The 18,989-nt window shown below is 31.3% G+C and overlaps 1 protein-coding gene across 2 annotated transcripts in view; it reads right to left on the bottom strand.

Moving 5' to 3' along the window:
- The window catches only part of LOC145276998 (threonine--tRNA ligase 1, cytoplasmic-like), a 78,204-nt gene that overhangs the window by 13,994 nt on the left and 45,221 nt on the right, over nt 1-18,989 (bottom strand). For both annotated transcript variants that reach the window (XM_080128579.1, XM_080128578.1), the window contains exons 12-17: nt 17,027-17,097; nt 11,790-11,952; nt 6,013-6,150; nt 3,498-3,575; nt 3,129-3,229; nt 548-652 (exon numbers count right to left, since the gene is read on the bottom strand). In XM_080128579.1, the coding sequence (XP_079984705.1) occupies nt 548-652; nt 3,129-3,229; nt 3,498-3,575; nt 6,013-6,150; nt 11,790-11,952; nt 17,027-17,097 (656 nt within the window). The remainder of the gene's footprint in view (nt 1-547; nt 653-3,128; nt 3,230-3,497; nt 3,576-6,012; nt 6,151-11,789; nt 11,953-17,026; nt 17,098-18,989) is intronic.

Below are 18,989 nucleotides of genomic sequence, written 5' to 3'. Positions count from 1 at the left end.
ACATCCCTTATTTCCTCTCATTTAAAGATTCGTATAACACTGTAGTGGTAGTTAATATTGTAGCAGTGTTAATTTCTGACATGTTTGAATCTTGTCAGACCATAAGTCCAATGCAACATCTTTATTTCCATAACTTCAAACCGTTTCCTTCATCAAAAAGCCATACAAAACAACAGATCATATCCAGTCTGGTAGAACTTAAAACTCAAGTCAATCACAGATTTAACCCGGTGCAATAAAATATTTAAACCATGCAACATTGGTTCAAATGGTAATTTTGCCAAAGATGTACACAAAAATGTATGAGAGAAAATATTGTTTGGAGTTGATAATATTACTTCAGATTAATGTTTGTTTGAAGGTTGCACCTCCTCCTGTCTCTAAAGATAAAACTCTAAGAAATAATTTGTAATTTTAAAAAGAATTCAATACTGAACTTAAATAAACTAAAATAAAAAGAAAATTGCTGATACAAGCAAATAAGCGTGCAAATATATTTCAAACCAAAAATAGATGAAATGATTAAAGAAATTGAGAGATGATTTACCATTTGCCTCCATAATTCTCACAGAGAATGGCTATCATCCTTTCAACAGATCCAAGTATGGCACGATGAATAATAACAGGTGCTTTCTTGTCACCACCTTCTCCACTAAATTGAAAACAAAACAACATTTAACAAGAAAACAAATGATAACAAAAAGGGAAATGGCAAATAGATTATTTCGATTAAGTGATTTTTTTTTTCATTTAAATAATTGCTAGAAACTTTCAAGGATGAAAATATAGCTTTAACTTTTAGAATAGTTTTCAAGTAGTTTTCCAGTTGTAAATATAAATAAAACCATGTAAAATCAGCTAAACACATTAAATAAATTTTAGTATATGCAGTTTAATGTCCACCCAATTCAAATGAAATATTGTTGTCCAGGATTTCCCCTATATTAAAAACAAAAAGAAAAATTTGTATAATCTATATGTACAAGCCTATGACAAACGAAAATATATTCCAAAAATCACAAATTGATCAAGTAGTTTTATTTTTAAATAAAATCAAATTTTATGAGTATCAGACAAGTGACAGTTTTGCCTGTCATTTTGAGAAATATCTCTAGAAATAAAGGGAAATAGCTCCACAATACTTCATACTTACTTGAATTATGTTATAATGCCTACAAATTTTTGTTAATTGCTTAAAAATGAATTTCTTTATTAAAAGTAAAAATACTTGATCAATTTACATAATTTCTGGAATATGATATTTTTTGTTTTGTCATGGACACATACATCATATAGATGTTATGTTTTTTAATATATGGGGAAAGTCTGGACAAAAAAAAACTTATTAAAACTCATAGAATCTTGTTTATGCTTTTAATATGTTGTCATCGTTCATTTTATTTGTATATAAATGTTTTAGATGGTGAGAGAAAGGGCAGTTAACATAAATAAAAGGCAGATAAGAGAAGTGTTGTGAGAAAAAAGGGGAATGAGAGAGAAGGAAGGTTGCTATGACATGACAATGTACCCTTAACTCCTTTGATAATGTGAAAATGGGACATGGCAAAAAGTGGGTGTTTTGTTTATTGTTTCTGTTAAAGCTGCTTTAGACATCAATGCCTTTGAACATGTATAACTTTTGATTTTTATTTATCTGATGCACAATGTACCAACATTGGCTCAATATCTAATTACACTGGAAGGTAACGGTGGTCTAGCGGTTAACATACTGAGAACCTGGATATTCCAAGTTTAAATTTCGTTCGTTCCACAAAAAAAAATCACTTTCACTTAGAATGTGGCAACCTTCTTGTGGTACCTACAATGTGTACTGGATGTGTTTCTAGAAAGAATTCTGACAAGACAAATTATCAGAGAAACCAATGCCAACAACAAATTCTTCAGATTCCTATGATATGATGATCTAATTACACTTAAAAGCAATAGTTTAAAAAAAAAAAAAATGAATTTGCTGTAAGTTCTTTCATTTGTGAATCATTAAATAGTTATCTAAATTTACAAATATTATTTAAAATATTGTCATATTTTCAAAATATTCATATTTTCAAAATTTACCATGAAGTATTTAATTTTATAATATTGGATAAAAATTTGACTCATTTTCATTTCTAACATGTACATTCTTAATGTAAAAATTTACATTAATTATTGGATTAATCTTTGAAACTTTCACATGCTTATGAATTGTAAAACTAGTTTACTCAATTTGTTGAAAAATATACAATTTCATAAAATTTATTGGCAGGTACCAAATAATTATATAAAAATTGTTAAAACGAGTGATCTCCCTTGGATTGGAAAATTTTGTCGTTTTGAAAGGTAAGGTGAGGAGAGCAATACATTGCAATTTCTGTATTGCAATGAGATTTGTTTTCACTGAATTTTTTATGAAAAAGATTAAATTTCTATTAAACTGAATTTTTTCAGTGTTAAAAAAGTTAATATGAATATACATCTCGATATTTAATATTTGACAAAAAAAATAATACAAGTAAAATTATTATTTTTGTTTCTTTTTACTCAAACAAGAATTATTGTCACTTGAATGTAAGGAGCTACTATTTAGAACCATCCCTACAGAGACACTACATAGGGAGTTAAGCAGCAAGATGTTTGTATTATATTTAAACTTTTGCATGTTATTACAGTTAGGGAAGAAAGTTTAAGAGAAAAAACTATTAGAGTAGAAAACCTCTGGCATCTATGAACCTCTACGGTGAAAGGGTGGGATTTTGCAGCATGTCAGGTTAGTCAGAAGTATTTATGTTGTGGGGGAACAAGTGCTATGAGTTTGTCACAAGACTTTCCATTAAAATACTTGTAAAACAGGCACAGGGATGCAACATTGCAACAAAAAAACAAAAGAAAAAAAAAAAAAAAAAAAAAACAGGGTTTAGAGTTTAGTTGACGATGTGAGACTTATTAGATTAGAGAGAAGCGACTAGTGGTAAATGCACCAGCCAAGATTTTATATTTTACAAAAATAATCTGTCTAAAAACTAAAACTAAATAAAACTCATTAAATATTTCATTAAAAATCAGTTGCAAAGTGTTAAATTAAAATGCAGTTAAAATGGGAAAATTTGACAATAAAAAAAATGTCTGACCTGATATAGGACAAGTTAAAACGTAATGGCAGTTGGAAGTCCAACTGAATTGTAGCACACTGATGGGCTCTCTTTAAAGCATCCAAGATTGTAATGTCGATCTAAATATAAGAAAAAGATCAATAAGATTTGAAAAATATTCACAATTATATAGATGTGTGCAATGTAAAAAAAAACAACCTGATACAATGCTCTTTTTATATAAAGTTTATAATTTAAAAGGAAAATGTCTTGTCGATAAAATAACAAACAGAAAATGTTAGAAACAGAACTTGATTAGAAATTTTTAAAATTTAAATCTTTTCTAGCTTCATGTTTCATTATAAATTATGATTGCGTTAAAATTTGTAAAAACACATTATCACTTGCCTTAGGACCATAAAAGGCACCATCACCAGGATCTATTTTCCATTCTTGTCCAAATTGATCAAGACTTTCAGATAATTGCTGAAATTAGAAATGGAAGAATTACTAAATGTCATTACAACAAGGTAAAAATATAAATAAAATTTATTCACGTTTTTTTTCTTTTACTTTGAACTCAGAAATAAGAAATACAAGAGTATAACATAAAAGCTACACTGAACTATAAAAACTAATGATGCTAAAAAAAAAAAATCAAGAATATTAAGATTTTTCAAAACTGACCATTTCTTCAAATGCTTATAAAATCCGCTTGGAGAAACCCATTAAGCTCAAAACTTCAGGAATGGTATGATTTAGAAATACATAAATAAAAAATTTGAAACAAATAAGAGACCTTTTATTGTACTGGAATGAGCCATTAAGAGTCTGAAATATTCTGTTGCTAATTAAAATAATTGTGATTATATATTTACGATAGAACATACTATTTGATTCATTCAATGAATTGTTGAGATGTCCATCCTATGTAATTGCATTCATATATAACAAAATCATTTTTTTAAGACACGAACACTATCTTTCTGAAAAGATGGTAAATCCATTTTAGAATAAATGTGCTTTTTTCTTTTAATTTTTTTTCCAAACATTGTAAGGATATCATCAAATATATACTTTTGCTGTTATGTTCATTTAAATTGTAATGCTACTGAACTAATTTATTAGATATAAAATGGAAGCGGTGGTTTGCGTGAAGCAATGCTGGTAAACAAATATGTGTTTAAGAAGGCTGTTAGCAATGTAGGATACCAGAATGTTGAAGAGACATGTAGGAACAAAAACAGAAAACCAAAGGCCGCATTTTAATTATAAATCTTCGTATATCTATTTATTTTTAAATACATTCTTTCACGTATATATCAGTAAATATGGATTTATTGCTTAATATAATTGGGATAGTCGTCTATTTTCGTTCATATGTCACTATCTCAGTAATTTATACTGCTAACAACCTTCTTAAACACTTAGGTATTTATCAAATTTCTTTTACATTTAGTAACCATCAAGGTTTATTTTAATTCTATTCTAAAGTTTGCTACTCATAAATTATCTCTTCTTCATTTGGTTTTTGTATTTTAAGCGTTGCAAAATGTCCCAAATGTGGGCAACATTAAGTAAGGTTTCATACCTGCTCTCCATGCGGTTCAATTCAAGAGGTTAGTAGAAATCAGCTTGCATGCAGCAACATAGCTGGTTATCCATTCAAACCAGGTCTTTTGATCTAATGAGCTGCCTAGTGCCTGTTAAATCCAGATGCATTATGGAGTTGATGCAAGAGTTGGCAAGTAGTACCTGTCCAAACCATTAGCCATAGAGTGCATAAGCCATCAATAATTCCGCCACTCAAGTTAATGAGTGTCAGGTAGTCAATGAGACGTGATCATTGTTAGTTGTGGAAATTAGGTAGAATTTTATTATTTAAGGATATGCCTCAACAAAAACTTGTTTACATTAGACTTGAAGATGACCAGGTTGTAGTTAGTCAGAAAGCAGGTAGCTTAACAGAGTTCCACAAGCAGGCAGTGCCAGGAAAGAAGCTTTGTTTATGAAATTTGCATTTAAATTCTGGTACAGATAAAGATTGGGAGAAATCACTGATAGTGATTTTAGCTGGCCAAGTACTTTTTGTGAAAGTTTGGTAAGAAGGGGGCCATAGTTTGAAAACTCAAATGACCACTTGCTATAAAAATAATGACAGAGCAGAGACAGGCTGCTGCACATTCATCCGCTCATGGCACGATCATATTATTGAAGCTACAGCAGATGAGAAGTGTTTAGACTCATGTGCCTGTATTTAAGTTAAATCACTGCAGTAGCCAGAATGTGAAACTGGTTTGGAACAGAAACTGGCTCTGGAATACAAATCATTTAAGATTTTTTGGGTTTTGTTTAAAATTCTCCCTATATTAAAAAACAAAAGTAAAGAAAAATCTGTACGATGTATGTACTCATGATAAAAAGAAAATATATTCCAAAAGTCATATAAATTGATCAAGTTTTATTTTTAAAAAAAAGAAAAAAATCAAATATTATGAGTAACCTAAAATTGGCTGTCTTGTCTATTTTAAAAACAATCTGAAACAAAAACAAAGGAAGATAACTCAAACAATTCAAACTTTTGAGATTATGTAAAAATGCCTACGAATTTCTATTAATTGCTTAAAAATTATTTTCTTTATAAAAATACTTGACTAATTTACTTAATTTTTGTAATATGATATTTTGGGTTTATCACTGGATACAGAAATCACATAAATTTATCTTTATTTAATATAGGGGGAATTCTGGACAAAACAGTTTTTTTCTCTGAAGTTTTAATTAATATATCAAAAACATTATAGTAACAAGTGTCCAGTTTAACCTTATTTAGTAATTATGCAACTTTAGTTATACATAATTTCAAATGAAAAGTTTTAAATTTTATTGTCGAAAATTTTTAATTATCTTAAGAAAACATTACCTTTTCAGCTTCATTCCACACTTCCAAATCCCCCAAGTATTTTTCAGGTCGAGTAGATAACTTTAGACTGAATGTAAACCCAAAGATTCCATAAATATTCCGCAGAAAATCAAGGCAACCCTCAATTTCTTCTTTGATCTGAAATTTAGAAGTTTTTCTTCTTTAAGACAGCAGAAAAACAAAATAGACATGAAAGTACTTGTGCATTTAACGAACCAGACGTAACCCAACATTTGCTCGGCTTTGTCCGACGCATGACGTCAACAGCCGGATAAAACCGAGCGAGCAGACGAGAATTTCGCTATCAATTGGAAGAGTGTTAAAACGTAAGAAACGCTGAATTGAAGAAGGTGAAAAAAAGTTTTGTAAAAAGAAGCAACAAAAAATATGAATATTACAAATCTTGTGAACCAGATCCAGACCCCAGAGGCTGTACTAAACTTTTGCCAGCAACGGAAATTGTTGGCCGAAGCGAAAAGGTGTTTCCACTGCGGCCAGGATTACTTACTTGCCAAGAGAACAAGCCTTTCCGACGGGTACGGTTGGCGGTGTCGAAATGTAAACTGCTGCTGTTGGACCTCCATCAGGATTGGGACCTTTTTTGAAAAAGCGAGTAACTATCGCATGTATCAAAGCTAATATATTTATGGGTGTTCGAGATGGCCTCGACAAAAAATCTCCATCGAGAATGTGGGTTATGTTCTCGCCACATAATTGTGGACTGGAAAAATTTCCTGCATGATATATGCAGGGACTATTTTCTCAGGAATCCCCGGTAGATTGGGGGCCCAGGCCATACGGTAGAAATCGACGAATCTGTTTTTAACCGCAGAAAACACAACGTTGGCAGACTTCTGACACCGATCTGGGTCTTCGGTGGATACGACCCCACCGAAAAGGAGGGGTTCTTGGTCACTGTACCAAATAGGAACGCGGAAACCCTCCTTCCACTAATAAAAAATACATTTTGCCGGGGACCACGGTCGTTGAAGGGCTTATAACAAAGTGGGAGGAGAGGGGTATAACCATTTGACGGTGAACCACAGCCTGAATTAATTTTGTTGATCCCATAACACAGGCAACCACAAAACATGTGGAGCGGATGTGGAAGGAGGCCAAGCAACGAAATAAACGGGAATGCGGTACCAACCGGGAACATTTGAACACATATCTTATTGAGTTTATGCAGTGACAAAAGTTTGGTAGGCAGCCTTTTGACTCCATATTAACCCATATAGCCGAAAGCTACCCGGTTGGTAAGGAGGAGCTTCCAATCACAATCGCTACCTCTTCTCCGTCTACTTTGTTGTCTGAAGCCCTCCAAAAGTCTGAGGAAAATATATCCTCCTGAAAAAAAAATTTGTACATATCACGCAGGGATTCTGGGTAAAAAAAAAAATCCTTGTTTCTGGCAAAAAAAAAAAAAAAGCGGACGGGATCCTTGTTCCTGCCCTCCCTCAAATGTTTTTTTATTGCCTTTTTTTTTAGGCTTTATCTTTTTATTATATGTGCTTAACAAATAAAAAATGTTTTTGTTCGTTAAAAACTAAAACAAAAAAAAGGTTCATAAAATGAAAACAATGTTTTTGTTTCGTTAAAAACTGAAAAAAAAAAAAAAATTTACTATTATTTAAAAAAAAAAAACAAACTTGTTTTATATGTATTTATTTTGCAAACAAAAAACAATTTCAAACAATAACACTAATAAAAAAAACAAATGAACGGTAGGTTTTTGCTTTTTTACTCATTTAGTTTTGGATGTTTCTACATTTTACAATTATTTTGTTGGAGCGTTATTTTTATTTTATCGGCAATGCTCGGTTTTATCCGGCTGTTGACGTCATGTGTGGGACAAAGCCGAGCAAATACTGAGTTACGTCTGGTTCGTTAAATGCACAAGTACCGACATGAACAATATCAAATAGAACTGGTTCTCATAAGAAAAGACAAATTTTTATTCCGTCAACATTTGATAATGGCTTTGAGAGATTCTACATTTTTTTGTTTTTGTCTCATTATATTGAGATAGGGGATGGGGCTCTATAAATAAAACCTTGCCTATAAAAATGTTCACATATAGTTTTTTTTTTTTTTTTTTTTTTTTACATGGAGTTCACCACTTATCAAGGCCCAATGGCCACTCATGGATAAGGGTTATTATATGCACAGTAATCAAAGGGATAGTGTAGCAATAGTATTGGAGAATTTGTAAGGTGTCATTACTTAGGGGGGCAGTTCATCAGGAATTTGTTTGTGTTGGACTTGAAGACACCCAGGTTGAAGTCGGGAGTGAAACAGGCAAGCGGAACAGGGTTCCACAGGCATGCAGTTTTAAGAAAGAAGCTTTGTTCATGGAATCTACGTTTTGATTTAGGCACAGATAAGGAGTGGGGAAAATTATTGACGGTGGTTTCAGCCAGTTTGGTGTTTTTGGAAAAAGATTGGCGAGGGGGGACTAGAGAATGGAGCTCAGATGAGCACTTGCCATGGAAATAACGATAGAATAAAGACAGGCTCGCTATGTCTCTTCTGTGGGAAAGAGGTTGCAGGGTAGAGAAAAGGGCATCCCCCACCAAGCCACGAAGTCTATTTTGTACTCTGTCAAGGCAGGATAGGCTGTTTTTAGCAGCTCCCGCCCAGATGTGGCAGCAGTACTCCATCTTTGGACGTACTTGGCTCTTATGTAGATAGAGAATTGCATCATTAGTGAGATATCTTCTGGAGCGGTAGAAGGATCTCACCATTTTCCCAGCGACCTTGGCCACAGACTTCAAACAAAAAAGTAAAAAGGAAAAACAGCTCATCCGCCAAGCATAAACTAATTAATTTTCTTTACAGACAAAGAATTTTCATTTCACATTTTCGATAATTTGGAAAAGAACAAAAAGATTACCAGTGTTATTATTAATTAGGGAAAAAATAAAATAACAAAATTGTTATTTTATATGATTTTTTTCAATATTCTAAGTTAAAGTTTGTTAATGGTGCATAAAAGTTGGCACCCGCGTCTCTCAATTGAGGTATGGAAGCACAGAATCGATACAATTTTCAATTATATTTTACGTTTTTTTTGTTTTTTGTTTTTTTACCCCTTATAATAAAAATATATAAAAATATGTAAACTTTTTTCATCAATTATTTAATTGCATATCTTTATATATATATATATATATAAAACATTAAATTAATTAAACAGTTATTTAAAAAAAGACATGCGATTAAAAAAATTAAAAAAAAAACAATCAATAAAAAAGTTTGTATTTTTATATATTTTTATAAATGTTTTAATATTTTTTCAAACATTTAGGTTTTATTTTTCAAAGATAGTTTTTGTATTTAAACCTGCATAATCTATTAAATAGTTTGACAAAATATATAACATTAACTTAAACATAGTTAATTGAAAAGATATGCGATTAAAATTTTTTTTAAAAAACAGTAAAAAGATATGCGATTAAAAATATAAGAAAAATAATTGATAAAAAAGATTGTAATAGATTATGCAGGTTTAAATAAAAAAGTAACTATATTTGAAAAACAAAAGCAAAACCTAAATATGTTTGAAAATATATTAACAAAAAAATTTATAAACTTTTTTATCAATTGTTTTTTATTATTTCTTTATCGCATATCTTTTAAAATAACTGTTTAATTAAGTTATATATATATATATATATATATACTAGACTACCCGTGACCCGTTGGATCAGTATGTTATGTGAGCTATGGAATTCATGTATGAGTGTGACACTTGTGACGTAAAGAAAAGTTTTTTTGTTTTTTTTGACATAACAGAAACATTTCTATGAAAGTAATGGAAAAAGAACATAGATTTCTGAGTCGTTTTGTTTATTATAATTGATTATTTTTGAACAAAAAAAAAAAAAAAAATGAGTTACTGAATTATATGGTTGGTCATACATATAGGTAAATGTGCACTGAACAGATACCATAATACTTATTATAGTTAAATTCAAATTTTGATACATCTGCTTTTTTTTTCTTTTAAATTTTTTTTACATTGTTCATTTCTGTATTACGTTTAAGTGATTTTAAACCTTACTCTTCCCCATGTTAAATAATAATTTTGAAATAATAATGTTAATATTTCAGCATCCCAATTGTTCTTATGTTTTTTTTTCATGTTTAAATTACCCAAATAAACAATTGTTAATACTGTTTGCTTTTTTTTTTTTTTTACATCGTTCATTTCTGTATTATGTTTAAGTTATTTTAAACCCCACTCTTCACATGTTAAATAATAATTTCGAAATAATAACGTTAATATTTCAGTGCGCAGGTCATGCGCGCATGCCCAACCGGATGTTGTAAACCGGAAAGTGGGTTACATACATCGTTACAAGGTCATTTGAGTTTTATAATTATATAGATATATATGAAGATATGCGATTAAAGAATAAAAAAAAATCTATACTCCTATAAATTCGTTTTTCTTTTGTGTGTATTTGATATTCATATTAAAACCCCTCTTTTCTATTTATTTAAAAAGAAAATACAATTTTCTTATATATGGGTTGTGGAAATGCATTCACTAGCAAAATATCTAGCTAATTTGCATATTCTTTTTTAAATACATCAGTTTGGGTCTTTGCTTATTACTATATATATATATATATATATATATATATATATATATATAGTATTTCAAAAGACTTATGTATTATTGATTTAAGTTAGAGTAACCTGTTTTGATAGTAATATAATCAGAAAAAAACCTTTCCTTTATTCATTGAGAAGCATTAACAAAAAGCAACATTTCAAATATAAAGATCCATCCAGATTAGATTCATCAAATTAGATTCTTGAATTGAAAGCCATATTTAATTTCAGAGTTTCCAATGGGCAGCTATTCTGTACAAGATGAAGAATTTTCAATGGGTAGCTGTTCTGTACATGTCCTGGACTTTTTCATTTTGCAGGCAAAGAGCAAAAAATCTCGTGTTGACACAAAAAAATTATCTACTGGAATGCTTAAAATTCAATATTTTTATAAAGCAACTCTGGTTTCTGATTGGTTGCTAGCAGAACGTGGCTCTATTTGATTTGTCAGTTCTTATCAGTACCTTCCAATTTTCGACTAAAACTTATGATCTTGTTATAAAAAGTAAATGATTTGAGAAATGTTGATGTAAGAGAGGGGGGGTTATTCATCATTAGATTCAGTTGAATGTTTTATATGCTAGCATGTTATGACTTTTAGAAATTGATTATAAACTAACCTATCGGTTTTTAAATTCTTGAGACAAGGATTGATTATTTATATTATTTCGACTACTGTTCTCATCTTAAGAGTTATTCTCACAATGTAGTATCCAACTTTCTTCAAGCGTATCTTGTCGAACTTGGGAATCTTTTTATCAAACTCTGAAATCTGTACAGAAATTTGAACAAAACAATTCATTTAATCCATGAGGGTAGCATGTTCTCATTCCATCAGTCATGATAAAGTACAAAGATTCAAGTTTGACAAGGTACACCAAAAGAAGGTCGGAGATTTCCTTGACAGAAATATTGTGAGAATAACGCTCTACATAAAAACAGTAAGGCAGCTAGATCTTAATAATCCAAATAATATTGATCTATCTCAGGCCAGGTCTTTATTTATCCCCCCTTCTTTTTTTCTCAAATCAATCATTACAACCATGGTTTTATTCTGTTCTACATCAACTCACCCATTATTACAACATGGTATGGTTACAATGAATTAATCAAATTTTACTTTTACAATCTTTTAAAAAAAATTTTTTTTTTCTCACCTGGTCAGGTCGGCAGAATATGTGAGCATCATCTTGCTGGAATCGTCGCACTCTGGTGAGGCCGCTAAGTGCACCAGACAACTCGTTTCTATGAAGGACACCAAAATCAGCAAATCTCACAGGCATTTCTTTCCACGATCTTGGACGGTGATCAAACATCAAACTATTAAACAGTAAAGAAAATATGTGAGAAGAAAATTAATTAAAAAAAATAAATATGAAACATCGCCACTACTTGGTTCAGTTAAGATTTAAATCTATTAAAGTTCTCCACATAACACAGAAGATGATATGGACGAATGATAGAGGATATTCAAAGTATTTGTAATTAGTACTGCACTAGAGATACTGTATTAAAAGAAACCTCATGAAAACTGTATAATAGAAAGACAACCTACTGTAGTTGTAGAATGAGTTTATTTGTTTTGAATAACAGGACAATCCAATGGACAGATCGATGGCCACAAACACATGGGAAGCAATGCTCAAGGAATAAAAACCAAATTGTACGTACACAGCTTTATTGATAGATTTGTTCTTGATTGCTCACTCGCAACAGCCAGCAGGTGCAGTCAAATGTGCATTTGTTGAATAAGCAGCACACGTATGTAAAAATGCCATGTGTACTAGATATGTCGCAATGTGTGTCCCCTTGTTTTAATGTTTACACGTGAATATCATTGAACATGCATCTTATTTGTTATTGACATGTTACACAAGCGCTTATTGTTGGTTAGTTTTTGACCTTAAAGTTGTATTTTTTTTACGTCAAGTGGCTTCATGCCTTGTCTGAAGTCATTTCCATCAAAAAACAAAACAAAGAAACCCCAAAACATTTGAACCGAATCCTTTATTTGATCCATGGAAGTATTTTCTCATTTCAGCAGCAATGACCAAGTAGACATGTTAATTTACGGGTTTCTTTGTTATTACCACCTATAGTAAAGATTGAAACTTTAAACCCAGAAGTCTGTCACCGAGACATTGATCCATGGCATAGTGATTAAGAACATTCGTTAACCATCAGTTTTAAGTCTTCTGGATGTTGAAGATTTAATTCTTACTACAGGTGATAACATAAAATTAACATTTCTACATGGCCATGGTTGATGAAATGATAACACTTGTATCGCCATTGATTAAACAAAGGGTTCGGTTGAAAATTCCAGACAAGCTTCCAAGTTCGAAAAGATTCATCCAAAAATAGAATCAACTTAATTATTATGAATGTAACAACTAAAATCAGAACAGTAGTCCGAATCATCCGATTTATTAATCTACATCTCAAAAATTACAAAACATGAATAGGAATTGTTTATACTTCCTAAGTCTTGTACTTGGGTGGAACAATAAAGTTTTCGCCCTAAGGAAAACAACACTACAACTTTATTTTAAAACTTTCACTGAAAAAAATCCATTCAAGTAACTTGATTATGTAGTAGAGCTGACATCTATTCAATGTAGCTGCCGTCAACCTCAATCATTACCTTGATAGGGGTTCAGAACTGAGCGCATGTCTTTTCCACAAGTGCTGGTGGAAGGTTGGTGAATACTCGGCAGATGGTGGCGATCAGGTTGGCTTTGGTGTTGTGGGAGGTCATGTTAGTGATGTTCATGACGTATGACCAAACAAAGCAGGTTCAGGTCGGAAGAGAAGGGGGGGGGGGGGCATGAGAAAAGGGTACAAGCCGTAGCACTCTTTCTTAAGCCAAGCCTGGGTTTTTTTGGACTTGTAAGCCGGCAGGGTCTGCCAGTGATCACATGATTGCACCAAAGGTGCACCACACTCTTCAGCACACCCAGATACACTTTGGTGTTAACTTTTAAGCCAACTTTAAAGATGTGAGAAGGCATAATGTGGCCCTCACTTGAAACCACACCAAAGACTATTACTGTGGCCGGAAGCTTTGTTTTCATCATCCTAAGCACGTCCCTATTACTTGTGGCAATCCCGCAATGCATTTTGAGGGTGCTGGCAAAATTTGGATCAGTAGAGAGCATGAGTTGTACAGCGGCGCATCTCCGATTTTGTTTGAACATTGCGCCACTTTCAGACATGATAGAAGACTCCTATCGCTTTTGGGATTTGTACACAACTGGCCAACTAGTAGATGGTCTACCACAACAAAAGAAAACTGGAATCATGTCGTCTTTTCTAGGGTGACAATTTTATCATTCCACCCTGTACATAATGCTATCACTAATAAATTCTATTTGCTTTATCCCAAGTTCACTATTTTACTGCTAAATCAAATGGTTCTTGTATAGAATTTCCCCTACATTAAAAAAATAAAGAAAAATCTTTATGATGTACGTACTTGTGACAAAAAAAAAAAAAATCATATTCCAAAATCATGTAAATTGATCAAACAGCTTTATTTTTATAAAGAATATCATTTTTAAATGATTAATGTGAAAATTGTATTCATTACAAGGTTAATCACTTAAGTTTGAACTATTGTTGAGTTATCCGCCTTTATTTCTTCAAGATGGCAATGTGAAATAGGCCCTCTTCATTTACAGATAAAATTTGATTTTCTTAGTTAAAAATAAAAATATTTGAGCAATTTATATGCCTTTTGGAATATGACAGTTTCGTTCTGACCAAGAATCGCTTGATGATATTCCAACTTTGGTTAAAGAAGGTGAAATGTGCATTTGTATATGGGATCAAGGCAGGACAAGAAAGTTTGAGATAGAATTGTTAGAATTATGTCATTGCTTCACTGTACAGAGTTAACCTTCTGGAGTCATCAGAGGTAAGCCTATTTTTGAGACTCACATTACACATTCATTACATTATTTTCCTGTTTTCCTCGACCTTTCCATGTGAACTGAACCTGCTATCTCAACTGTTCTACCTTCAATAACCCAAGAACTTTCATCCATTCTTCCAATAACATCAAAGTTTACTTTTCTGTACACTTCTTATACTACCTCTGAGGTCGTCAGATCTTAACCAGTCCATTACATGTACATTGTATTATTTCTTTCTAACACATTCTCAATCCTCACTGCCTAGTCAGGTTTCACTTCCATACATAATAGCACACATGCCTAATAACGTATGGAGTTTGCAGTAACAAAGCTGCAAATTAAAAGCAAATTATAGTCTATAGGAACTCATGTGTTGCTTGAAATACACATAAGTGATACAATTTCTATTCCCAATCTAAAAGAGATATATAAAAAGCATAGACAACCAATTACTGATCTAGTATCTCTATAGGAAATGGTGGAATCGTACAGAAAAAGTAAACCACCAAGAAGATAGTGTGATAAGTTTGTGAACTTCCAGATCAAATCAGCCAGTAAAACTAACTAGTGAATGATACATCTTGAAAAAAATGATTGTATTCGGCTATATACGGAAAAACATTTGATGAAACCAAAAACATAAATAAAGCAGTAAATGTATATGTGCGTGTCACTGTCTGTAAATATTTAATTGATAAACAATGAACTCTTTAATTACTGGTCACATAACACTGAAATAGGAAATACTAATCATACACCAAGGATGCTTTATAACAAGCAAAATCTTTGGAGGGATGAATAACGCATACAGAAATATATCAGCAAGATGAAATGCAAAATGTTCATTTCAATTTGCCAACATTTTTTATTAGTTTTATGTATGCACAAACTCAATCCTAGGTAGAAGTGGTTTAGTTTTAAATCTTTTATCTATCTGTTGATAGCTACATTGCTAGAGAATGTGTTAAACGATAGAATGTGGCTGGAGCTCTAGATGTTTTGGTTTTGATTCTAGCTGATGGCAACCAAGGCATTTTTTTTTTTAATTTTAGAAATCAGTACTATATATATATATATATATATATATATATATATATATATATAACTACTTCATTTACTCACATAAAATTAATATACGAAAGTATAAATTTATGTGTAAACCTTAAGTATTTACTTCAAAAGTGCTCAATACGTAGGTAGAGCTAGTTAGTAAGTTATAAAATATATATGTCGATTAAGCTACACTGAATATTCCGCGTTTCATCCACTCTAGGACTCTTCAGACTTATGCGCATAAGCCTGAAGAGTCCTAAAGTGGATGAAATGCGGAATATTCAGTGTAGCTTAATCGACATATATATTTTATAACTTACTATATATATATATATATATATATAATATTCAATAGAGAATTGGCTCTGTAATAATAAATACAAAGTCTGCATGAATTTAAGCATATTTTAAGAACCGGGTGAGTAAATAAAATTTCTGCGAACAATACATGCACATCAGATTCAGACCACAATAACTGTCGACATACTTTGCTCTCTTCATGAGAGGCCTATCCCTCGTATTTAATATTTAATACCACAAGCGAAAAGGAAAAAAAGTCTCCTTTGAAAAAGGTGCATACTACCCAATATCTCAGAAAAGAAAAAAGAAAAAATGATTTCATTCATTTAATAAAAAAATTATATAACATTAGAATTCTAAAAGTTTTCAAATAACCTCATAAAATGTTCTCAACGTGAGAAAACTTATAAAAATCTAATGATCAAGTCTGAATACGAGATTCATCATATTTAATATTTGCAGATGATTTTTATAATCGAGAAAAAGTATCTGCAAAAGTAAATCTTTCCATTATTTACGAACAAAAGAGGAAAAGAAAACATTTAAATTTACAAAATTTGAAGATTTTGTATAAATTCCAGTGAATGATTCATTTTTAATTTATAAATTCAATTTCAAGAAAATTAAAAGTAAATAAAAAAGATTTAAAATTTCTACATTCATGTATATCCATTTGTTTTCCGCATTATTCGGACTACAATTCTAATCTGTAATGGAAGTACACAATAGTGAATGGAATCATTTAATTAATCCACAAGAGTAAATTGTTCTCGTTCCGTCAACCATGACTAGGTAGAAATTTTAATTAGTGATTATATTCTTAGTAGCACCTACACTGAGGATTGGATCTTCAATATTCACTTAATATTGTCACTTAAATCGATTATTACTTAGCACCTATTTGTTTCACCACGGGGAGAGTCTGTGTGGAATAAGAGTTCTTTTTGAAATTCTATATTCCAGAGTTCAACAAGATGCAGCTGAGGAAGATTCAAGGCTAATCTGGCTGAAATGTGAAAACAACATCCAAAATGAGAACAGTAGGCTGAAGAATTCAAATTATTAATCGTCATCTACAAAATTCTGAAACGGTTTTTCTTTGTAAAACTAAAAGTTTGATTACTTACCAATGTCCAGGACAATTCATTGGTTTCAGAGCAAAAGTTTCCTTTTCAGATTCAAATGAAAACATGTTTTCCTGTGTTGAGAAAAAAGAAATGTTTATTCATGCAAAGAATTACATTTATGAACGCACATACCTCTTTGACATTTTTAATAGAAATCAAATTTTTTAACTAAAATATAAAGATTTTATTACTGAAACATAATCCAATGCAAATTGATAACTATAATAGTTCTGTAACATAAACTTGATATGAACTACTTCCAGCTAATCTTTATGAAATCTATTCACTTTAAGATTGCTTCCAAGTTGATCCAATTTTTAATATTCATAATAAAGCACTTTGTGTTCATTTTTAGCTAATAGTTGATTATACTTAACTACAACATATCTACTGTATCTGCACATGTTGAAACTCCAAAACTTCTTGAATATTCAATACCAGAAGATATGCTTTTCCTATGATAAAATCAGTAAGTCTTAGACAGTTTGGATCAAGTAGTCTAACATCTGTTATCAAATACCTACACTTGAAAAAAAAAAAATAAATAAAATAAGAAAGCATTTTTATGAGTTCATAAAGACTTAAATGCAATGTATTCGCACTTTCTTTCACTGTGGTTGCTATCTTTGTATCATGGTCCTAGGCATGCATCTTTTCAGAAAAAGTTAATATTAACTTTGGTTTGAGAATTTCAAATCGTGAAATTGGCAGAACAGCCTCCACACTGATGATTACTAGAAAAGGATGAAACGCATGTTAAGTGGATAATGATTTTAAAAATATTAATCATAATATTGTGTGTGTATGTGTGTGTATATATATATATATATATATATATATATACACACACACACACATACATACACACACACAGTGCTGCCAAAAAGAAAGTCTGCACTTGTCATTTTTTCAAAAACCACAAATTTAAGCTAAACTGAATGTAACTGTTTAATCTAGACCTCATTTGATTCGCCTTTTATTCCTCTATAATTTTACCTGTTCATATTTGACTTTCAATTGAAGTATTCTAGTGTTCACGTAAATTTAAAAAATTAGCTTGAAATCGAAACCCAAAAAGAAACTCCGCAGCAACAAATGAGCTTAAAACCAGCTTAAAATATCCACATTTTAGCACCTCTAATCATAATTCTTGTTATCCAATCGAGAAATCGGCCACAGATTGAAATGTAATGAGAAAACGGTAGGTATGATTGTGCAAACGCACCAAAACACCGGCAGTATTTGTGAGGCCCCTAAATCTGGTCGTCGAGAGAGTTACTTCTTACAAGGAAGACAATGCGATCAAGATTTGCAGCCTCAGAAATAAATTTGAAACAGCTCACCAAATCCAACAACAGTATAATCTTGTTAAAACGTGCTCTCTTTCTACAGTTAAGAACAGATTAAAGGAATTTAATTTGCCAAGCTGTGTTCCAAGACGCATGCCGATGATTTCTATAAAGAACAGAAAGCGTTGTCTGGACTTCATCAGATGCAATGAACATGATTACTCTTCATATTGGTTGAAAGTTATTTTTAACGATGAAAGCAAGTTCAATAGACTAGGCAGTGATGATAGGTAGTACGTTCACAGTTTCAATACTGCAAGGTGGTGGAGGCTCAATTTCACTGGAGTATTGCCACAGAGGATGAGCCAAAATTTGCAGGCTGTCAAATTGCACAAGGGCTATGCTACTAAATATTAACTAGTTCATTGTGTTCCTGTTGTATTTGTGTTGCATCAAAAGTTACATTTAAATAACTATTTTCCATAGTACAGAGTTTCTTTTTTGTCTTCTCGATTTGAAGTTAATTTTTTAAATTGACATGAACACTAGGATATTTCAATTAAAAGTCAAATATGAACAGGTAAAATTATAGGAGAAAAGGCAAATCAAATGAGGTATAGGTTGTTTAAACAGTTACATTCAATTTAACCTTAATTTGCAGTTTTTGGAAAAAT

This window comes from Euprymna scolopes, chromosome 5 (genome assembly GCF_053919585.1).
Source record: "Euprymna scolopes isolate OS-2025 chromosome 5, ASM5391958v1, whole genome shotgun sequence".
Classification (NCBI taxonomy): domain Eukaryota; kingdom Metazoa; phylum Mollusca; class Cephalopoda; order Sepiida; family Sepiolidae; genus Euprymna; species Euprymna scolopes.
Note: the sequence above shows the minus strand (reverse complement) of the source record. Positions and strands in the feature narration are given on the sequence as shown.